General features: G+C 35.5%; 1 protein-coding gene and 1 long non-coding RNA gene across 2 annotated transcripts; one reads left to right on the forward strand and one right to left on the reverse strand.

The window, feature by feature from the left end:
- Nucleotides 1-12,670: 12,670 nt before the first annotated feature.
- LOC129012653 (olfactory receptor 4M1-like) lies at nucleotides 12,671-13,612 on the forward strand. Its single transcript, XM_054448563.1, has one exon. It carries the CDS (start codon nucleotides 12,671-12,673, stop codon nucleotides 13,610-13,612), a length of 942 nt encoding a protein of 313 aa, XP_054304538.1.
- A 1,286-nt stretch (nucleotides 13,613-14,898) lies between these two features.
- Nucleotides 14,899-17,658, reverse strand: LOC134738126 (uncharacterized). The gene is made up of 2 exons (XR_010123670.1): nucleotides 17,546-17,658; nucleotides 14,899-15,133 (listed from the first exon to the last, which is right to left on the reverse strand). It is a non-coding gene; the product is annotated as an uncharacterized LOC134738126 (long non-coding RNA).
- Nucleotides 17,659-24,700: the final 7,042 nt, after the last annotated feature.

Here is a 24,700-nt window from a genome sequence, read left to right on the forward strand (position 1 = left end):
TAATTCTTACATCACAGGAATAAATCCTACTTTGTCATGATGCAAAATCTTTTTAATGTCCTGGTATGTTTGGTTTGCCAGTAGTTTGTTGAGGATTTTTGGACCTTTGTTCACAAGGGATATTGACCTATAATCTATTTTTCTTGTTGGTGTCCTTATCTGGGTTTGGTATGAAGGCAATGTTGGCTTTGTAAAATGAGTTTTAAAATATCCCCTCCTCTTCAACTTTTTGGAAGGATTTCAGAAGGATAGGTATTAGTTCTTTTCAAAATATTTGGTAGAATTCAACTATGAAGCCATCGGGTCCTAGGATTTTCTTTGATAGGAGATTTTATTATTGATTCAATCTCCTTACTCATTACTGTTAAGATTTTTTATCTCTTCATGATTCAGTCTTGTAGGCTGTATGTGTCTAGGAATTTATCCATTTCTTCTAGGCTATCCAGTTATTGATATTATCTTATGATTCTTTATATTTTTTGTAGTATGAGTTGTAATGTCTCCTTTTTCATTTTGGCTTTTATTTATTTAAGTCTTCTATTTTTTCTCAGTGTAGATCAAGTATTGTTGATTTTATTTATATTTCCAAAAATCAGTCTTAGTTTCATGATCTTTTCTACTGTTTTTCTAGTCCCACTTTCATTGATTTCTTTTCTAATCTTTCTTATTTCCTTTTTTTCTAACTTTGGGCTTAGTTTGTTCCTTTTTTAGTTCATTCAGCTGTAATGTTAGGTTGTTAATTTGAGATCTTTCCTCTTTTTTTTTGTAAACATTTATTACTATACATTTCTCCCTTAAAACTGATTTTGCTGCATCCCATACCTTTTTGTATGTCATGTCCGTTTTCATTTGTCTCAAGATATTTTTACATTTACCTTTTGATTTCTTTTTTTGGCCCATTGGTTGTTGTTTAATTTCCATATGTACATGAATTTTCCAGTTTTCCTGTTATTATTGATTTTACTTTCATACCATTATGGTCAGAAAATATATTTGATATGATTTCAGTCTTCTGAAATTTCTTAAGACTTGTTTGTGGCTTAACATACAATCTGTCCAGGAGAATATTCTGTGTAAGCTTGAGAAGAATGTGTTTTCTGCTGTTGGATCGAAGATTTTGTGTATGTCTATTAGATTCATTTAGTCTGAAGTAGTTCAAGACAATGTTTTCTTAATAATATACTTTCTGGATGATTTAGCCATTGTTGAAAATCAGATATTTAAGTTCTCTATTAATATTGCATTGCAGTCTATCTCTTGCTTTAGATTTGTTAATATTTGCTTTATATATTTAGGTGCTCTGATGTTGGGTATATTCATATTTATAACTGTTCTATTATCTTGATGAATTGACTTTCTTATCAATATCTAGTGACCTTCTTTGTCTCTTGTGACAGTATTTAAAGTCTATTTTGTCTGATACACATGTACCTGCTACTGCTCTTTTTGGTTTTCATTTTCATGGCATATTTTTGTTTTTTCTCCCTTTACTTTTAGTCTATGTGTGTTATTAAAGGTGAAGTGAGTTTCTTGCAGGCAGCGTTTACTTGGATTTTATGTTCATAAATCAATTCAGCCACTCTTTGTCTTTTGATTGACAAAATTTGCTTATTTATAGTTGGTAAGTAAAGATTTATTATTGTCAGTTTATTAATTGTTTTCTGGTTGCTTTGTAGATCCTTTATTCCTTTATCACTCCTTTGTTGTTTTCCTTTGTGATTTGATCATTTTCTTCAGTAGTATGCTTTGATTCTTTTCTGTTTATCTTTTGTGTATTTACTATAGGTTTTTAATTTGTGGTTGCCATGAAGCTTACATAAATATTCTTATTGTTTAACCAATTCATTTAAAAACAATGACATCTTAACTTTGATTGCTAAAGAAGCTCTGTACTTTTACTTCCCTTCTCTTACATTGTGCTTTTGATGCTACAGTTTACATTTTTTGTATGTCTTAAGAATTTATTATAGCTAGTCATTTTTCATACATTCTTCTTATAACTTTATAATGATGGTGTGATTTACACCACCACCATTATAGTGTTTGAATATTCTAAATTTAACCATATATATACTTTACCAGTTTTATATTTTTATATGTTTTAGTGTTACTAATTAGCTGCCTTTTATTTAATCTTAAAAATCCCCCTTTAGCATTTCTTGTAAGGCAAGCAATAGTGAAGACTCACTCAACTTTTTTTTTTTTTTTTCGAAAAAAGTCTTTATCTTCTTCATTTCTGAAGGACAGCTTTGCTGGCAAAATATTGCTGGTTGGCAGTTTTATTTTTCTTCCATCGCTTTGAATATATTATTTCATTCTCTCCTGATCCTCAAAGTTCCTGTTGAGAAATCCACTGATAGCTTTATTTGGGTCCTTCTTTATATGACATGATTCTTTTCTCTTGCTGCTTACAAGCTTCTCTCTTTGTTTTTGATTTTTGCCAGGTGGATGATAATGTATGTTTGTGGATTCTTTTTTTGGTTGAATTGACTGGAGAACTTTAGGCTTCATCCATCTGGATGCTCATTTCTTTCCTGATATTTGCTAAGTTTCCCATGATTATTTCCTTAAATAAGCTTTCTATCTAATGCTCTCTATTTTTCTTCTGAACCTACTATAATTCTAATGTTAGCTCTCTTGATAGTATTCCATGGCTTCTGTAGGTTTCATTCATTTTTTTTTCTTTTATCTCCACTTACTGGATGATTTAAAATGCTCGGTCTTTGAGTTCACTTATTTTTTTATCCTGCTTCATTTCGTCTGATGTTCAAGCCTCTATTACATTTTTTTAGTTTAGCTATTGTATTTTTCAGCTCCAACATTTCTGTTTGGTTCTTTTTAAAATATTTTCTGTCTCTTTATTGAGCTTCTCATTTTCTTCTTGGATTGTCTTCCTGATTTCATTAAACTATTTATTTGTGTTCTCTTGTAGTTCCCCGATTCCTTAGGTAATTATTTTGATTTTTTCCAGGCAATTTATAGATCTCCAATTCTTTGGGGTTGGTTACTAGAAATTAATTTTTTTCCTTTGGTGGTGTCATGTTTTCCTGCTTCTTTGTGATCTTTGGGTGTTGATTTTGTCAGTGATTGAACCTGCTGGAGTCCTCTGTGGAGTTAAGTACTATAGTTTGTGCAGTGATCATTGTGGGTTCCTTGGTAGTGAAAGCAGTGTGGTATGTGCAGCTGATAATGGCAGGAGACAGACAGATTCCTAGGCAGACAGGGATAAGTCCCTGGTGAATCTCAACCTTCAAGCCAAAGACAACCTGAAGCCTGAAAACCAAGCCACCAGTTCAAGGTGGAGTGCATGACCCAAGTGAGAACTTCCTCAGTGCCTTTTAGTCAATTAAACGGTGCTTTTTCCAGGCCTGCCCATGAACCAATCAGCACAGATTCCTCCACTCTGAGCCCATAAAAAGCCCAGACTCAGCCTCACAGATGGCTCTCTGCTTTCAGCCCCACTCTTACACAGAGGGCTACCCACTTTGGCTACTCTCTCGTTGTCAAGAGGTTTTCTGCCACTCAATAAAAATCTCATCAGCCTTGCTCACTCTGTGGTGTCTGCATGCTTCATTCCTGTTGGTTGCAGGACAAGAATCCAGAATCCACTGAATAGTGGGTGTGAAAAGAGCTGTTAAGACACACTCCTGTTCACCAAGCTACAGAAGTGGAAAAAAAAAAAAATGCTGGGTGCCACACATCCCCAATTGCTGAGCTGTGGGCAGCAGGACTGAATGAGCTGTGACACATCCCCGTTTGCTGAAGCGGCCAGCAGTGAGAATGAACAAGAGCTGTAACACTTCCTGGGGGCTCAGACCTTGACTCCCAGAGCAAAAGCTGTAACACCTCTTCGGGCTCCACAGTTGCTGGCATCTCTGAGTTTTTGGGCACTGCTCCATCCCCCTTATCCAGATGTCAGCACTCAAGGCAGAAGTCAGTCATAGCATGCCCAAACCAACCATGGGTGTGCACTGAGCTACGGTGGGTGTCATGGGATCTGGGCAAGTGAGCATGAGTGGAGCATAGCCTGCCAGGCCAAATGAGCAGAACGAGTTCAGAGGGCCTGAGTGAAGCCTCAGCACAGGCTCTGCTGGCCATCGAGATTTCCACTTGGCAAAGTGGCCCTCAAAGAATCCTGTGTTACATCCATGAGGGCTGTTGAGGTCCTCGGTATAGAAGGCTACTGGAATTCTGCTCAGATCAGGCTATTGGGGACTGCATTGATTCCTACCAAATGACTGATACTGATAGACCTCATCATTTCTCTTTGTTACCAGCAGTTTACAGATTTCTCAGCTATGTTGGTCTCCCTAGCAATCTGGGATGGGTGAAACTTAAACTGGTTTTTTGGGCAATGCTCCAGTAGGCTGGGTAAAATGGTTCACTCCACTCTCCTTTTCTCTGCAAGGGGAACTTGCAAGCTGAGCAGTGACCTCTCCATACTGAGCACTGCCAGCCTGAAGGAGATGACACAGGCAAAATGAAACTTTTTTCTACCATTTTTTGTGGTTATTCTTGAAGTTTTTCTGTCTGCTCTATTGTTTTAACTTCTGAAGTAGATTCCTGATCTCTGCTAGTTATTTTCATTTGTGGATATTTGCCCAATTGTTGTTCCTTGTGGGAGGAATAAAGACTGAGATCACCTACTTTGCCATTCTAGCTGATGTCTAACACATTTTCTTTGTTCATCTGTCTATGGACTTTTAGGCTGTTTCCATATCTTGGCTTTTGTGAATAATGTTGTAGTAAACATGGGTGTGAAGGTATCTCTTTGAGGTTCTGATTTCAATTCTTTTGGACATATTCCTAAAAGTGGGATTGCTGAATCATATAATAATTTTGTTTTTAATGTTTTGAGGAACTGACACATTATTTTTCATAGTGACTGCACCATTTTCTATTTCCACCAACAGTGTATAGGAGTTTCAATTCCCTAAATTCTAGCCAACACTTCTTTTGTTTTTTGATAATAGCCGTGCTAATAGGCATGAGGCAATGTCGCATTGGTGTTTGGATATGCATTTCCTTGACAACTAGTGATGCTGACCATATTTGCATATACCTGTTGGCCATTTGTATATTTTATTTAGAGAAATGTCTTCAAGTTTTTCACCCACTTTGAAATTGCATTATTGTCATTATTATTTTTGCCATAGTATGACTGATTTTTAAGTGCTTCTTATATAATGGAGTTATTTAAATTTATTTTTTTGTTTATTATTTTCCTGTTAAATTTGTCTTTATTTTCTAGTAATTTTAAATTGTTTTAATTTCTAACATTTTCCCTTATATTTGTGTTTGCCATTGAAAAGTTTTAAATTTCATTATCAAATATGCTATAACTCTTTTCTTATTGTTTTTCCTTCATGGGGCAGTATATACTTAAAAGTTTTTATTTATTCCAAAATAATTTAAATAGTCTCTCTATATTTCTAGTAATTAAAAAAATTACTCCTTTGCAATTTATGTTAAGTATAAGTTATAAAATATAATTCTTTTTAAAAATCTGGTTAACCATTTGTTCCAGCACAACTTGTTGTGTCCTCTGGGACAATAGAATTGAAAATGCATGTCATACTCTAGAGAACACATATTGTACATCGTAGCATTTTCCACCCCTAATCCTGGGAAATTCACCATTTTTCTTACTTCTTCTGTGAAACTCAAAAGTTGTGTTTCTATGCTCTTTGGATGAAGTGCAAATCGACTTTTAAATTATTCCCTCAGAGCTTATGTTCCTACCTGGCTTCCCCTTGCCTCCAGAGGATTGATTTTTGCAGTTACAGCCCATGCTGCTAGTTAGTTTACTGTTACATCAGGGCAGAAACTGATATATACCAACATGTAGAGGATAAAGTCCTCCACTGTGGGTGGTGGAAGAGGCTTCTTCTACCTCCTCCCCATAGTTCCTGAAGGCACTAAGACTGTCACAGTAATTGTTAGGTGGAATGTTGTTATAACATTTACATAAACCATCCTATTTTTGAGACAGTAGGATAGATATAATGATGGGAATAACTATGTAAAATGCTCAGAGATCAGTGGTAAGAAACAGAAAGCAGCATGTAAGGAAATGTCTTAGGGAAATGTGATGATAGTGTAGAGCAGGTCTTAGCTGTAGAGTGGGTGAAAAATTGTTCTCAGCCTTGATCTCAATAATTACAGCATTTTAAAGTCAGGGTTGAACAGGGCATTGAAGAGACAGCTTGGTCATTTTATACTCATAGGATGAACCATTTGTAAACAAGCTCAGAGAAGGCTTTTTCAATTTATGGGTCTTCAGAGTGTGACAGATTATTAAAATAAACTTCCAAAATTTTGAATCCTTTTACTCCTGGAAGAAAGTCAGGAAAACCTCAAAATCTTTAGTTACTTCTTCTTATAGTTATTCAGCATGATCTCTGTGAAGAGGATGGGAAAGGTGAGGCTTGAAATATTTCATTTCAAAGGGATTAGTGTTAGTAGTAGTAAAAATTTTGAAAATAAGTACAAAAGCAAAAAAGAAACTTAAAAGCAAAGAGACTCTTACTTGAAATAAATGTGGGTGAAATATGTATTTTAACAAAAAGGATTCCAAAAAGCAAAATTAGGAATTATGTAGCAGAGTAGGGAAAGACTAAATGAATTAATAAAAACAATTAGATGTTGTGGTGTTTAATTTTTGTCAAAGTCTATTGATTTATCTATTCAATAAAAAAATCCATGTAATCATCCCATCCATCCATCCATCTATCCATCCATTTAACAAACACATATTGAAGACCATAGCATGCTAGGAACTACTTTAGGCAGTAGATATATAAATGAGACATACTCCATGACCTCAAGGAGCTCAGAGTTTCTGTTATATTTTGCAAAATACAAACTGAAAAATTACAATGTAATGAGTTAAAATTTGTGCTGGAGGTGTAAACAGAGCACTATTATGGGAGCCATAGAAATATGACATTTTTATGGAACTTATATATACAAAATTCATACAAAATTTCAGGCATTTTAGAAAACAAGCTTCTGAGAATAGCTGAAGGATTTAAAAATAGTGATACATCAACAACGTAACAGGACTGTGGGTCTGGGAAAAATGTGGGGAGCATTATATGCATTAATCACTACAATACCTATGAAGTAGGTACTGTTACTATTTCCATTGCACTGATGAGGCACACTGAGGCAGAGGTAAGTGAGTTGTCCAGGGTTACATAGCTAGTAAGTGTTCAGCTGTGGTTAGGATGAAGGCACTGAGAAATAAAATAAAAATGAAACCCTTAGCTCCCCAACCTACTGAATGGACCCTCTCTTGGTCAAGGGCACCCCAGAGTAACCTTAAAAGCTGAGTTTTCATCCATGACAAGATAGGCGGTCAGACGTGCCTGCTTACATCCCCGCCCTCACTTAACTGCCATTAGACTTTCCTACCTAAGTGCAAAATAGAAACAAGCTCTTTTGAAAGACTCCACTGCTGATATCAACCAACCACTGAAGCTCTCCCTGTTTTTTTGTGGTTTTAACTCAGCAACTAACCAGCATTCCTTCCTGATAAGAGACCAACTATATGATACTCATGAAGGTGCATGAAGCACAATTGTGCATGTGCATGGTTGTCCTTTCATAAATATTCATAATTCCTCCTATAGCTTATTGAGCATATGCATTTGGCCACCTCACTCTGTACATATTCCTTTTGACACTGTCTTGAAATATTTGTTTCTGGCTCCTGGCCAGAGGCTATATTTCCCAGCCTGTCATAACAGCCACCCTGCAGGCTGCACTCTATGAGAAATAAAGGTCCTCCTTTCCAAATTTATGAACCTCATCATTCTTCAGTTGACAGCACTAACACCCCATATCTAAGTGTATTAAAAGAGAAATAAGCAGCAAATATATATAATATAATATATATTATAATATAGAAATATGTAATATATGTAAATATGTAGTTATGATTTATAAATATATATAATTTATATTATATATAAAATATATTTTTAATATACTTTAATATATTCAAGTAAATTAAAAGAATATATTAAAATATATATTAGTTGTATATAAAATATTTTCATATACTTTAATAATATATTAATATATATTACTATATATTAATTTTAATATACTTTAACATATTAAAGTATATTATTAAATATAATATAATAATAATAAAGCATATTAAAAGAGAAATAAGCGGCAATGATCTTCAAAATAGTCTAATACTGAGATCAGCTCTTCTCTGATCCTAATGGTTTCTTCTTGCCTTGTTTACTGTGGGCAACAATGCATACAGAAAATCAATGTAATAACTACATCTTGATATTTTCTGCTACTCATTTATTTATGACACTCGAGGTCCCCGGGTTTCCTATACCCATCTATATGGTGAAGATGCTTCTGTATACTCCTTCCTCACCATCCCACAGAATAAGTGAGCTCAATATCCTAAAAATAGGAAAATTAATTCGCATTATTTCTAAGAAGTGTTGTATATATCCACAGTGGTGATTACATCACTGTTTCTCCCTATTGCTACCCAAATCTTTCTTAATATACCTTTCTGAGAATTTTACTCTCAACCTACTTTTACTTTAATGGAATCATAGGATTTTAGAGGTAGAACAATTCTTAAAATTCTAGTTAAAATCCCTCCTTTTGCTATGAAGAAACTGTCATAGAGGAAGATTTCACAACCTCAACATCACGCAGATTCTTGTTTTCCCCCAAAGCATTGCTTCTCTTGAGGAGATTTCACAGTTCCCTCACCTACAGGGAATGCACCTGTACTCCTGGGTATTTCCATAGTCATCCTCTAGGTACTACGTCCCTATAGATTAAGAATGGGAATTTTCTAGATGTTGTTAAAAGAGGAGCAGAAGCTTAGGAAGAGTAGGTGGGTGGATGTAAGATGAAGTAAATCTTCTTAGGCAACTTATCCAACCACTGCTCTAAGAGTAAGCACTGATTTGAAATAGACATCCCCTCCTCAATGGCAACCTTAGAAAAAAATGCCCTAAGTCAATCTTCATGAGTGGCTTATCTCCCCCAAGAATTTCCCATAAACATAATTGCTTTGGGTTTTCTTGGCACAATTCCCAGCCTTTCTTGGGGTGTTACAGAGCATACCCAAGTATGTATAGTTTATTTAGCCCAATTTTATTAAGGACGTGGTATGTGCTGGATGAACCTCATTTTAGACACAGAAGATAGGAAAACAATATTTTTAAATTGCCATTGTGGAGTTCAAATTCCAGCTGCCTTTGGTAGTATGACAATAGCAACCTATGATCCATTGATAAATCCTGCCAGTTGCATCTCCTGAATATTTTCTAAACAAATTATTATTCTCTCCAAATAGTTATTGCTGTATTGTTAGTTTAAGCCATATATATACATATATATATATTTTTATTTTTCCTGTAATGTTGTCTTACTCCAATTTATTCACATAGCAGCCAGGGTGATATTTCTAAATTGCAAATTGTACAGTAAAACTCTCCTGAGTTTTATTGTAAAACATATTGAAAGAAAATTGGAAATCAAATTTTATTATTGTGGGCTACATTACTTGGTCTTTGACTAAATCTTTATTTTGTTCTTACGCTTCTACTAGTTTTGGGTCTTCTACAGTTCTTAGAAACTCTTTCATGACACAAGGCCTTTTCATTTACTATTCTCTATTCCTAAAATGCTTTTCTTCAAACTTTCAAAGTTAGAAAAATGTCACCAATTCAGAACCTTTTCTAAAATACTCTGTCACACACATACCACCCCCATCATCATTTACTCTACCATTGCCTTCTTTTTATATCCTGCTTGTCTTTTAGCACTAGTAGCAATTATTTTATTTTACTTATTTATATTTTATTTTATTTTTATTTGCTTGTTTACTTATTTATTGTCTGTCTATATTTTCAGAATGGAAGTTTGATGAGGCAGAGATTGATTCTTCCTTGTTCATTTTTGCGTCTCAGCAGGTAGCATATAGTAGATACTCTCTAAATATTTGTGGGATAAACAAATGAATAGTTTATAGAAGTGACACAGAAGCTGTACATTTAGGAATTGACTTTTAATATCACATGTAGATAGCTTTGTTTTGACATGCTTTAAATGCAAGTGCTGGACAGAATAAGAATTGTTGCATGATTTATGGTATTTTAGGTAATGGTTATGTTAATGTAGGGAAACTAGGTGTTTGTTCTTCCTTGAGGAAGTGACATGGTGTAGTGGTATATGTGTGTGTGTGTGTGTGTGTGTTATGAGTAGTGGCTGAGCATTACTAGCTTTGGGAGTCGGGGGTTTGATTGGCTGCCTGACTATTGGATTGAGATGCTCCAGCAAAATATTTCTTTTCCACTTGACACTTGTGAAGGGAGGAGGACAGAGACACTCATCAAGGAGTGTGGAGGGATGAATCCTTTGTATTTTTGTCCTAAGGAATAAATGTGGTTGATTTTGGTTCTTAATGAAAAGTATACATCATTAGTTTCTAATTTTATGACATATCTTGAACACTGAGGTACAAAAGAAAATCTCTTTGACACTTTTTTCTGGTAAAATCACCCTTTCGATTCCATAATACCTGATGTATGTTTGTCTTTTCAAGACTTCAACACTAATTCACCTAAATTCTTTCTAGATTAGTGCCATTTTCTACTTCTGTTTTCGTGGAATGGGTATGGAGTAGAGCAGAGGAGGCAGGGGTGTTTTGTGTGACGACACTCAGAATCATTGCATCATGTCCCCATAATAATAAAAAAAAGCATATGGTCTTGTAATGGTATTTACCGCTTTGAAATATTCATTTCCTTTCAATAATAAAGGGACAATTATTTACTTAGGAACAAATAATCACTTCCATCTCGTCAAAAACTACATAGCATAATAGCAAAATATATAAATGAGGTGAGTAATCATAATATTTCAGATGTTTTTGGTAGAAATTTATTTGATTGTTGGAACCTCATAGTTGACTTATCAGTGAATGTAAATGAGTTAGTACACAACTAGCTCATAGCCCTCATAACTAATAACACAGCAAGTATATAATTATAAGCTATACTTGTTGTGTTATTAGTTATGGGGGCTATGAGCTGCCTCCTCCAGGTAAGTACAATAAGATCATTGTTTTTTGGAATCTTAGGAAATGTGTCATTCTGGATAACCTTATTATCTTTCTTTTGATTAAAATCTTCCTAAACCAAATTTTAAATTTTTCAATCTTATTAAATATGCTTAATTAACTCACTGAGGTCCACACTGGGCAATTTATGGACATGGGGAAATTGATCCCTTTTCTAAATAGTCCCACACTACTCAATTTCTGAGTATTTTTACCTTTCTTCCGCTTGCTACCAGATTCCTGGAAAACACTGTTTTTTTGTGTGTGTGTCTGCTTGTAGTAAGCCATCCCTTCTTCAAAATACAATGCTTCTATAAGATACTGAAATTCATTTATCTATGTTTGTTAAATTATGTATAAATTGAGTCAGTAGGTTCCAAAAATGGTGCATTTAATTTCTTTTCTCAGTAGTATACAGAGTGCCCATAAGTGTTTGGACACAGCCACATCTATTTGGTTTTACAGAACCTTAACTTTTTAAAAATTCCTTTTCATATTTAATTTTTTTAAGTAATAGGAGAGGCAATATCATAAAATATCACATCAACAGAAAAGAAACAACTCTTTTGTATTTGATGTTGGTTACAACAAAACTTACTTTGGTGTGGCAGTTTTTAACCTTACTTAAAGAAAAGCATATTTGGTAACGTGAACTCTAATGTCATTTTTATTTGACAAGTTTTGTTCTACTTAGTGGTGTCAGGTTCAATACAGAGCAGTAAGCAAAATTTTAAAAATAATATTATTCCCATTGTCACCTTGAAACAGCAGAGCAGATCAGCTGAGAATCAAATTGGGTAGCAAGCATACTCATTTCTCAGATCACTACACCTACTTATGTTCCTGCAATGGTGAGCAAATTTTATACTCAATGTAGTATCAGGTATTGATGAATCTGGTCACAGCTAGAAGAATTTTTTATATAGGGCCTTGCATAGCTGTATATTGTGGCTGGTTACCTGTTACCAAGGATTAAGCTGTACAGGTTTTGGTTACGGTTATGGAAAAAAATGTCCATTCACTACTTATGAAGCCTTGGGATCTCTTTTCTGTATCACAACTAAAATACTGCTAGATCTGTATGTGTGCTATTAGAATGCAAGCCTAAGTTTCCAGGTTGGCAAGATTTTGCAACAAAAAAAAGATCTAGAAAAAAGAGGCCACACCTCTGATTGCCAGTCTAAAATTTGGCTACACTAAGAAGTACTTTCACATATTGCTTACTAATGTAGATGTTTGGGGGAAGAAGTAGTGCATTGCCGAATTTCAGAAAAAGTAAGATTTTTAACATTAACAAGCTGAGATTTGAGTTTCAAATATATGCCACACTTCATATAGTTTTAATGTTTCCAATTTATAAGTTAATCACATACTCTCTCCCTCTTGGTTTATCAAATATAAAATGGGCAACCAAATGTATCCTCATGTAACCTGTTAGTGACAGGGAACGTATGACAATTTTGAAAGCAGTGATATAACTCTAGGTAAATGCTATGTGGACTAATTATAGTTTCTTTAATTTTCATAGCTATATTATGAAAAGAGTAAATTGAAGAAATGGAAACTGCAAATTACACCAAGGTGACAGAATTTGTTCTCACTGGCCTGTCCCAGACTCGGGATTTCCAACTAGTCCTATTTGTTATATTTCTATCCTTCTATTTGTTCATCCTACCAGGAAATATCCTTATCATTTGCACCATCAGGCTAGACCCTCATCTGACTTCTCCTATGTATTTCCTGTTGGCTAATCTGGCCTTCCTTGATATTTGGTACTCTTCCATTACAGCCCCTAAAATGCTCATAGACTTCTTTGTGGAGAGGAAGATAATTTCCTTTGGTGGATGCATTGCACAGCTCTTCTTCTCACACTTTGTTGGGGCTTCGGAGATGTTCTTGCTCACAGTGATGGCCTTTGACCGCTACGCTGCTATCTGTCGACCCCTCCACTATGCTACCATCATGAATCCACGTCTCTGCTGTATCCTGGTGGCTCTCTCCTGGATGGGGGGCTTCATTCATTCTATAATACAGGTGGCTCTCATTGTTCGACTTCCTTTCTGTGGGCCCAGTGAGTTAGACAGTTACTTCTGTGACATCACACAGGTTGTCCGGATTGCCTGTGCCAACACCTTCCCAGAGGAGTTAGTGATGATCTGTAGTAGTGGTCTGATCTCTGTGGTGTGTTTTATTGCTCTGTTAATGTCCTATGCCTTCCTTCTGGCCTTGCTCAAGAAACATTCAGGCTCAGGTGAGGATACCAACAGGGCCATGTCCACCTGCTATTCCCACATTACCATTGTGGTGCTAATGTTTGGGCCATCCATCTACATTTATGCTCGCCCATTTGACTCATTTTCCCTAGATAAAGTGGTGTCTGTGTTTCTTACTGTAATATTCCCTTTACTTAATCCCATTATTTACACATTGAGAAACAAGGAAGTAAAGGCAGCCATGAGGAAGTTGGTCACCAAATATATTTTGTGTAAAGAGAAGTGAAAGATAGATTATACATTTTATAGTCCTCCTGAGGATCATTGTCCTAAAGCAGGAAGTATTTGCAGTAATAATGCTGCATTCACTTCCTCCTTTCATTTGTGTTCTTAAAATTTTACTATAATTTTTCTCTATTAATTCCTCTTTATATTGAAAAGATAGAGGCATTAAGATGAAAATAAATTTACTCACACCTACCCTGAAATTCCTGACAGATCATTATTAGAATTTGAGATATAATAATAATCTGCTAAAGTACATTTTAACTAATTGTTTATTGAGTAACTACTCTGCAGAGGCTCTGGCTTTGAGGGGAACATGTTGAGAAAAATAAATAAGACATGGAGACGTGTCCATTACAAATATGAAGTAAATGGCAAGCATATGGGTGCAGCTAGCTTCAAGTTAGCAAATAAATATTGTTGTCATGTTTCAGTGTTGGCTCAGTGGAATGGTATCTGGTAAACAACTGCTGGGTCTGAAAACAGATTATTTGTCCTTTATCTCCTCTTATTTCCAGAGTTGATGGAAAATGAGGATTCATTTATACAAGGTATTTCAGTTTATATTTCAGGTGATGTCTATTCAACAGTTTGGAGACAGAACTCAAAATTTTATCACATTATGAAAACAATTTTTATGAATTCAAAGCAGAGTATAATTTGGCTGATACATGAGATTCATGTCATTCCAGATGAAGCCTCCAGGCAACTAGCAATTTTTATAGCCAGCCCCTACTTACAACATCCTTCAGAGTGAAAGCAGGCTTGGGGAGAAAGCTTCTAGGTTGACTGGGATTGGTAGACATCTAGCCGTGTAATTTTTTTCTAAACTATCATCTCCTTTGCCACTTTTGTATGTTTTCCATAATTGCTAATTCTGCCTCTCATGTTAGACTTAAATTGGCAGGGTGCTGTTTTTGTTAGTACTTAATTCAGAGTTCTTTCCCACTGAGAAACCTAGATGTATTCGTTCCCATGATCCCTTAGAGAATTATTAGGGACTGATTTCCTGTTCTCAAGCACTAAAAACTCACTCTCCAAGCTTCAGAATGTAAGAGGTAGATTAGAACATTTGATTTTATATGTTTTTTTACTTAAATTTATTAGTTTTTTATTTCAAAACTAGGGAATCTTTTCATTGAAGGGCAAGAATGCATTGGGTGTATTAAGCTTTAGTCTTCTTTTTTAAATTTGATAATGTAATATGGACTAAATTTTAAGTGAATTAGATCCTTGTCAACATTGGGAATGAATGTATAAAAATAAATGGTATAACTATTCCTAGAGTTACTATTTATTTACAGAGATTTTATTTATTAATTGAGGAGGTAATTTGTGCCAGACCCAGTGTACCTCGGATGCACAGGATGGAATGGTGGTACACAAAGCTTGTTTTTCGCTTTGGGAATTTTTCCTTATGGTGACCTTCTTCGATCTTCAATGCTGTGTTACTTCTTTTCTAGGAACCCAAAGGCACGGATTGATGTTATGAGTCCTGATTTTTGAGTTGACTTCTCATCACCTGGAAGTGAATAAAACAGTAGACTTCTCTAACATTTTGTAACACAGCATGAAAAAATATAAAGTAAAAAAGATTTATATATATAAAATATAAAATGATGAGTTATGTTTCTAAATCTTTTATCATCTTACTGTCATTTCTCTGTATTTGATCTAGCTAGACTTCTATTCATTGTGTCACTTGTCTTTCATCAAACTAGGACTGATGTTCTTGGGAAAGAGACCACTGATTTGATATGCTCTTCAAACACCAGCACACTGTACCATAGAAGGATATTTACTGAAAATATTGAAGCTAGTAATACAAAGGAAAAAGCCATAAACATAGTAGTGTGGTAACTAATTGCTTACTTAGGAATATTATCTGAAATTAGAAATTAATATCAGTAAAGAAAAAGGGGAACTTTTGGCAAACTCTAGTAAGTAATAACTGAGCCTGATTCATGGAGGACATAATTGGAATAAGGACTGAGAGCATTTTCACCCCTTGGAGGACATTTGGAAGTGCCCAGAGACATTTGTGGTGGTCACAACTGAGGACGTATATTGCATCTTGTACTATTTAGACATCTTACAATGCACAGGACAGCCCCCAGCCCCTGACTCACACATGAATTATCTGGCCCAAAATGTCAATAGTGCTGAGAATAAAGAACTCCATCAGGCTGAGAAACCCTGACTTAAATAATGGGCAGGGATAAGGCAGGTTAGTGTAGAAGAAATAGGTGCTAACCTCATATGCAACGTTGTCTCATTGAATATTGTTTCCAAATAGCTCAGTATCCTCAGCAGTCAAATAGAAAATATGTCTCAGGACTCCTTTTCCCTATATAACTCCTACATTTTCTTTCAGTTACTTTAAATGTCTTTTAATCTCTTTTTTTTCCCCCCTTCAGTCTCTCCTACTCCTCCTTCTTTCAAAACTGCCGCTGAGCTACTATGTTTAAAATCAGCAATATCCCGATTGAGTAAATTATCTTTAGTTCAGTATTGTGATTATACTTTCAATTATACACTGACTTGTGTGAGATTTCAGAACCCAAATCTCATTCATCTTCTGGCTTTTTGCTAATCTCAATATTAACCAGAATTTTATTATTACATCTGGTTAAAAAAGAGCTTTATTGCTCAAACAAAATTAAAGATTTTTGTTTTTTTAATGACTAAAATAATATATATGCATTAAAAGTTGAAAACATATGAATATATAAAGAACAAAACAAGTATCACTGGTAATCTTTTTTCTCAGGGATTTTCTTTAACAAGGTTTATAAAGTCTCACCCCTCCAGCTCCATTGTAAGCAGGCCAGTTGGCCTATCATGCATTGTTCCAAAATATAATTACCGCTAAATAGAGGTCCAGGTGAAGACAAGCTACAACATGCTTTACATAAATAAGTGTAACCCTCAGATTTTATATCCCACAAAACTGGCATTTAAATAAAAAGGCCACGAAGTTTTAAATATGCAACAAAAATCTGAGAACGTTGTTTTTAAGAACTCTTTTGATGAAATTACCAGAGAACAAATTACATTCAAACATGTGACTAGGACAAAAGGCTGGGTATACACACACACACACACACACACACACACACACACACATATATACACACAGTAGTCCTCTTTTATCCATAGGAGATATGTTCCAAGACACCTGTGGATGCCTGAAACCATGGATAGTACCAAACCCTATATATACTCTGTTTTTCTTATACATACATGCCTATGATAAAGTTTAATTTATAAATTAGGCACAGTAACAGATTTATAACAACTAATAATAAAATAGGACAATTATAACAATATGCCAACATTACTACTATTGCACTTTGGGGCCATTATTAAATAGAATAAGGATTACTTGAACACAAGCACTGTGATGCTGTGTCTAACTGATAACCAAGGTGGCTACTAAGTTACTAACATGCAGGTGGCATGTATAACATGGATACACTGGACAAAGGGATGACTCATGTCCCTAGAAGAATGGAGAAGGAAAGCTTGATATTTCATCACGCTACTTAGAATGGGGCATAATTTAAAACTTACGAATTGTTTGCTGCTGGAATGTTCCATTTAACATTTTTTGGACTGAAGTTGACCATGGACAACAGAAACTACAGAAAGTAGACACTGTGGATAGGAGGGGGCTACTGTATTTAATCCAATATTAGGCTTATTAAACTATAAACCTAAGACTGAAACTAAGGTAAGCAAGGTAGAACTGTACAAAATGCTATCTGCTCTGACAATGCAGAAACCATAGAACTGTACTCCATTTCCATCCTGTGGATCTCTCACTAAAAAAAGAAGAGAAAATATATGTTTTGGATAAACATCTTTAAAAATATAAAACTCGGAAACCAGAGAAATAAATGAACAGAAACCAGCTTTTACTGTGAAGACTTACATTCTGTTTTCAAGCCTGGTGGTGGGGCTGCAGATGGATAGCAGACAGAGCCCAGGATTCACACCATGGTATATTCACCCAATGATATATTCCAAAACTACCTAAGGTCCCAAAGGATATATATTCTTAGGGTAGTATAAAATAACTTTTAAAAAAATCCCACCACCTCAAAAACGCAAAAGAGAGAAAACAAAAATTAATGAAACACAAGTGGGATCACACATTTTTTGAGTTTGAAATTCATCACAAGTTGATAATTTTGTTCACTGCATGCTAATAATTTTGTTCAAAGTTTCTGGTTCCAGACTTGTAACGTCTCTTTACAGAAAGAAACACCAGTATCTTCTGGAGGTTCTTACATTTATTCCAGGACTTAGAATATTCTGTAGATAGACTTTCAAAAAGTAAGAGGTGGCCGGGCGCGGTGGCCCACGCCTGTAATCCCAGCACTTTTGGGAGGCCGAGGCCGGCGGATCACGAGGTCAGAGATAGAGACCATCCTGGCTAACACGATGAAACCCCGTCTCCACTAAAAATTACGAAAAATTAGCAGGGAGTGGTGTCGGGCACCTGTAGTCCCAGCTACCCAGGAGGCTGAGGCAGGAGAAGGCCGTGAACCCGGGCGGCGGTGGAGGTTGCAGTGAGCAGAGATGGTGCCACTGCACTCCAGCCTGGGCAACAGAGTGAGACACTGTCTCAAAAAAAAATAATAAGAAAAAAAAAAAAGAAGAGCTTACAGTCAGACATGAGTGAATACACAATAAAGCAAGGCTCTGTGAGGGAGAATCAGAAGAACAACACAGAGAAAGACCAAAACCACCAAAGAGATATAGAATGTAAATTAAGTAGATTTGGTATGTTTAAAAAAAGAAGGGAATGAAAATATGAAGAGGGACAAAGACGCTGTAAAAATAAACAGAAAATCTTAAGAAAAAGAGAAATTCAGATTCAGATTAAAAATTCAACAAATGTATTTAGTTGTAAATTAGAATCAGTAACTTAGCATATACAGCTAAGGAACTGAATTATGCAGGGAAGAGACATACTGGTATGAAGAGACTAAGATATTGAAAATAGAACACAACGATCTAAATATATCTCATTAATTTCAAAGGAAAGGGTAGATAAAATGTAGCGGAGGCTATATTGAAGAAATATTGCTGACATTTTTCCAAACCTAATAAAAGCCACAAAACTTCATAATCAGGAATCCCACCAAAATATTAATAGGATAAATGTTTTAAAATACACATTTAGGGGGCAGGTGTGGTGACTCATACCTGTAATCCCAACACTTTGGGAGGCCAAGGCAGGCAGATCGCTTGAGCCCAGATGTTTGAGAGCAACTGAACAACACGGTGAAACCCGGTCTCTACAAAAAAATGAAAAAAAATTAGCCGGGGTGGTGATGCCTAATTGTAGTCCCAGCTACTCTGGAGGCTGAGGTGAGAGATCAATGGAGCCTGGGAGTTTGAGGCTGCAGTGAGCTATGATCCCAACAGTGCACTGTGTGTCAGCCTAAGCGACGGAACCAGACTCTGCGACAAGAAAAAAACAAAAAACAAAACAAAAAACAAACAAGATGCACATTTGGGCACATAATAGTAGAACTGCAGATCAATAAAGACAACTAAGCAGACGTTGAAAGTAGAGATCATCTTCAAGGGAAAGGCAGTCAGGATAGTATCTCACTGGTTTCCTTCCTTCCTTCCTTTTCTTTCTTCTTCTTTTTCATTTTTTTTTCTTTTTGTAGTAGAGTCTCACTCTCTGTATCTCATGCTCCAGGGCAGTGGCTCGATCTCGGTTCACTAAAGCCTTCACCTCCCAGGTTCAAGTGGTTCTCCTGCCTCAGCCTCTTGAGTAGCTGGGATTACAGGCCCATGCCTCCATGCTTGAGTAATTTTTGTATTTTTAGTAGAGAAGGGGTTTCGCTATGTTGGCCAGGCTGGTCTTGAACTCCTGGCCTCAAGTGATCCACCCGCCCCAGCCTCCCAAAGTGCTGGGACAGGCAGGAGCCACCACACCCGACTGATCTAACTTCTTTAACAACAAAAATGTAAACCAGTGAAGAGTTATATTATGACAAGAGAAAATAGTTTTTATCTCAGTGAAACTATAATCAAATAAAGGCATCTTCAGAGCTGAATTATACTCCTAAATGTAGTAACTAGAAATATAAAGTATCTAGAAGAAAACATAGAAGAATATATTTGCTTACAAAATTGGAATAAGTAATGATTTATTAAGCAGCATAAAAGCAGCTATAATCATAAAAAGTGATCAAATGAACCTCAAAAAATTAAAAATTACTGCTCGTCAAAGATACACTATCATCAAATTAATAAGGAAATCATACACTGGCAGGAAAATTTTGTCTCTCTTAACCTCCCTGTTTCTCTCTGTCTTCAAGTAAAGAAAAATCAGCAAAAAATGTGAACAGACATTCCAGAAAAGAAGATACAGAAGTGATTAGCAAGTTCACGAAAAGATGCACGTCATTACTCAGCAGGGAATGGTCCAAAACACACGATCAAGTGTTCAGGCAGAGCACGCTCCCACTACTCTGAGGAACAGGACAAAATAGCAGAGAAGGAAAAGAGGAAGGGGTTTATCAAGTGCCCCAGGAACATATAACATATTGGAGACTAGACACGTCCATAAAAATGACTGTTTCCCCATTGCCTGTTATTGCTGCCTGGTCAGTGGACCAGATTCATCCATGGCACTAGGAAGGCAGTCAGTTCTCATCCCCATCAGAGGAATCTTTCTAGAAGCTTATATAGCCAATTACCAATACATCCTCACCATCACGTGCTCTCTCCTGGACCCCGGATGCTCTACCAACATGGAGAAATATATTGAGTGCCTCCAGGTGCTCAGTCCCAGGCACTTGACACTCTAGACTATACAGCAGCACTGGGAGGACTCAGCTTTCCGAGCTCCACAATTTTATGTTGGGAGTCTGTGGCAACTACTGACAAAAACAATGTAGCTGCCATCAAGATGTAGGCCTTGTCTGCTGCACCAATTATTTTAAAGGTGCCTGGTATTTATTTTAATCGGGAATGGTAAGACACACAGCCATGGAAATGACTGTCACGAAGGAAGAAGTTTTTAGACTCACAAATCCCTACAAATAAGAGGTTGGTTAGGTGAGTGGGGAAATGGGAAAAATGCAGGTAAGAGCCTTTATCATGGTTTCTGTGGAAATAAATGGATGGGGCATGATCAGCATGTTCAGAATTGGCTAGATTGAATAATTCCAGTGGGTTCCGGAGGTTAGGGGCTGTCTCTAAGTGTCTGGTACTTGGCCCTGGGGTGATTAGGGAAGGGAAATAGTGGCCTGGAGTGTAATAGCTCTATAGGTGCCTGATAAAAGAAGTGGCTGGAGTATGGGTTCTGGATAGGTCGCAAGTGAGGCTTTTACCATCTCTAGGAATTGGCTAGCCATAGGAGGGACAGTTCCTCCAGTGTTAGGAAGGCACAAGACATCAAAGCGTTAGAAATGCAGAAAATATAATGGCATAAGTAAAACACAACAGCAAATGCTGGTGAATTAATTGTTGGAGTAACTTGAACTCTCATACATTGATGTTGGGAATTTACAATGGCTAACCACTCTGAAAAACTTAATAGAAACTTCAGGTAATTTCAGGTAGATGTAAACAAACAGCTACCTTATGACCTGATAATCCCACCCGTGTTTAGCCAAGACATGTCTATGAAATGATTTACATTAGCATGTTAATGAAAACCTTATTGGTGGCATAAGATTTGAGACAACCCAAATGTCCATAAAAGGATAAAATGATAATAAACAAACTTAGGGTTAAGTATATAATGAAACATTAGTCCACAGTAAAAAGAAACAACTACAGAAAATGCAACAACGCACATGAATCTCTAAATCACAATGCTGAGTTTAAAACCAGATACAAAATAACACATGTCATATACTTCTGTTTTTATAAAATCCAAGAAAAGGCAAAACTAATCTGTGCTATTAGGAATTAGAAGATGAAAGCTCATTAAGATGATAGATGGGTGGGGTGGATGGCAAATATCACAAGAAACCTTTCTGGAGGGATGGAAATATTCTTTATCTTGTTTGGAATACTAATTTCTAAAGTGCATCTATTTAACAGAAGTTACCAAGTTGAACACTTAAATATGTGTATTTTAATGTATATACATTATATTCTAAGAAATACAACCAAGAATTTATTTTCATGCTTGCTTGTAAATACACATAAATTTCTTGAAGGATACAAAAATTAATATTAGCTTCCAATTTTGAGGTATGGGGTGAAATGGGCATGTAGGGACAGATATAAGAAGGAAATTTCTCACTGTATGAATTATTTTTTATTTAAAAATGTGAATATGTTAGGTATTCAAAAATTAAATACATTTTTTAAGTCAAGTATGTTTAAAGCACACTGCCTAATTTCCAACCTTATGGTTATGCCATTAAAATTTCTGAGTTACTCTTGCTTCCATACCTCTCATATGCAGTCCTTCAATAAGTCCCATTCATCATCTCTCCAAAGTTTATCTTTGGTATAAATTCTTTCTTCTGTCTTCTTTTTTACCTCTTATCCTAACCTACCATCATCTCTTATTTATATTAATAGTACTTCAAATGCTCCCTACTGTTCCCCTTGCCTCCACTTCTTGCATTCTATAGCCCGTTTTTCACTCAGTAGCCAGTGCAACATTTTAAACATGTAAATCAGATAGGAACACTCCTCTGCCTGTTACCTCTCACACATAGTATGTTGACCGATTGCCATTTGGCCTATATCAGCTCTACCTCTCTATCTTCCCTAACAATTTTTTCCATTTGCTCACTACTGTCTTGCCACACTAGCCTCCTTTCTGCTTCTCAATGCACCAGTCTCTCCCTTCATGAGCTTTCAACAAATCTATCTTCAGATCTTCCCAGAGACGGTGTAGTTCTGTCATTCAGATCTTAACTGAAATGTTGTCACCTTGTCAGAAAGGCCTTCTCTGGCCAGCTCACTTGGAATAGTAGTCTATTCTGCTCTCTTATATTTTTATCATAGCACTCATTACAATCAGTTGTTTTCTCTCTGGTATGTTTGTTCGTTGTCTGTTTCCATGCTTTAGGATGTAAAATCCCCAGGAACAGGGATATTTTCTGTCTTGTTCGGTGCTGCATTGTAGACACTACAATACAGCCTGGTTCATGGTTTTAGCTTCTAAGATAGTCTAGGGAGACAAATCTTTCCTAGCAGGAATAACAAGCCTTCATTCTAAGGATTAATTTAGATCATCAGACTATCTGCATTTTAAGTATTGTGGAAAACATTAGGAAGCAAAGTCCCTAATTATGTCTATAATTATGAAAAAATCATATTTCAAAAAGTCTTCGGTAGCAAGAAAGACTGTAATATACTCAAAGACGGGAATGTTTTTCCATGTGTTTCTTTACTTATATCACTTGTTTTCTGTTTCTTTTAAGAAAGTAAACACTGCATTTATTAGTTTATTTGGTATATAGTTTTGCAAAATATGCATTTTTGTGCCTCTCTGTCTTTTTTTATTTCCTGTTATTCCATTACTGTCTTTGCATATGTTCCTGTTCTTGCATTTCTCCCGCCCATTTTTTTTTTACCTTTATGATTTTGTGTATCTCTTTCTCCCTTTTTCTTTTTTCCCCATGTTCCATTTTTCCCACTTATTATTTTCTGAATTGGACATAAATTAGAACAAAATATTTTTGATTATGCATTATGTTTGTTGAAAAATTGTTTAGTATTTTAATTTTTAGAATAAAAAATCTTTTGAAATAAAAATAAATCTACTGAAATGTAATTATATTGTGTTCTACTATAGGATTATTAATTACTTTTCTTCTGTTTAGTAATATTTAGCTTAAAAACATAGTTGTCATTGCTTTAGTGGAACATAGGAAACATTTATTCCTAAAATGAAAACAACAAATGCCAAGACCACAATAAGATGTATTTAAGAATACATCTCTTTGTGAGGAATTAGTCCTTCAACATGCAGTTCTCCTCTCCAAGAAGGATTATGCCAAAGAGTCTTTGTGAACATCGTTTATTTTTCTTTGACTGTTTCTTTGTCACCAGAAAGATACTGAATTTAACATACTACTTACCTGACCACATTACTTCCTTTCTTGATATATCAATGATTTCCTATTATATACTTTTTAAAAAAAATAGTAACATAAGAAATAAAATAACCTCTTTCGGCTTTCTGCCCACATGGACCTAATAAACATGTTGGCTATTCTGTAATCTCTGTCACTGATAGAATGTTGATTTTAAAACTTAGAAGTGACATAGTGACTTTTAAATCATATATACTTCACTATTTATATATAACATGTTTCTAATCTCATTCTCTGACTACATTTTGTTGGCATTTCCACAATTCCCATTGAAAGTGTTTTGCAGCTTTTTTAGCCTTCAAATTCCCAAAGTGTATTATTCTCCATTGCATCACAAATTGATTGCATATTTCAAAGTGTAAGATATTCCTCTTTGAGAAGAGATATTTAAGAATGAAATCAGGAAAAATCAGTTATTGTTCCTTCTATTAGAAGGAGGTTATATCTGCTGTCTGAGAAGAACATTAGATTACTAGAGAGGTAAATGTTTTTGCCATTCTCTGTATTTATAAGGAACATAAAGAAGGAAGAAATGGAAACAGATATTGTAACACCTCAGGTGGGACATCTGCTGCCTTGAAATGCAAAGATCAAAATTATAACAGAAATAGATTAATATGTTGAATCTGAATTCAATAACACAGTAGCACCTTTTACCTGTTCTTAATAATATAGCTTCAGTTTCTCCTAATATTTAGAATTAATTTATTAGCAATATATAAAGCCTTTATTAACATTGCCTAGGGAATGTTTATACTTGGTCCTAAACCTATATCTGTTAACTGAAAGACATGCGGGAACAGAAATCATATCCAATGCAAAAATGCCAGAGTGCAGAGAAAATCTTCACCAACTTCACGATTTTGCAGGAGACTAGCTCTGTCTAGTTCCCACACCTGCTGGGATGAGAGGTTCTTCTACAAATAGTCTTACCATATACCAATCTGGCTGAAGTGAAGCCTCCATAAATTCTTTTCTTGTAATCTCTTAAATTT

The sequence above is a fragment of the Pongo pygmaeus genome, chromosome 15 (assembly GCF_028885625.2).
Source record: "Pongo pygmaeus isolate AG05252 chromosome 15, NHGRI_mPonPyg2-v2.0_pri, whole genome shotgun sequence".
Lineage (NCBI taxonomy): Eukaryota > Metazoa > Chordata > Mammalia > Primates > Hominidae > Pongo > Pongo pygmaeus.

Excerpts from the sequence above, each read along its gene's own strand:
- LOC129012653 (XM_054448563.1), top strand. The coding sequence starts at position 12,671 with ATGGAAACTGCAAATTACACCAAGGTGACAGAATTTGTTCTCACTGGC.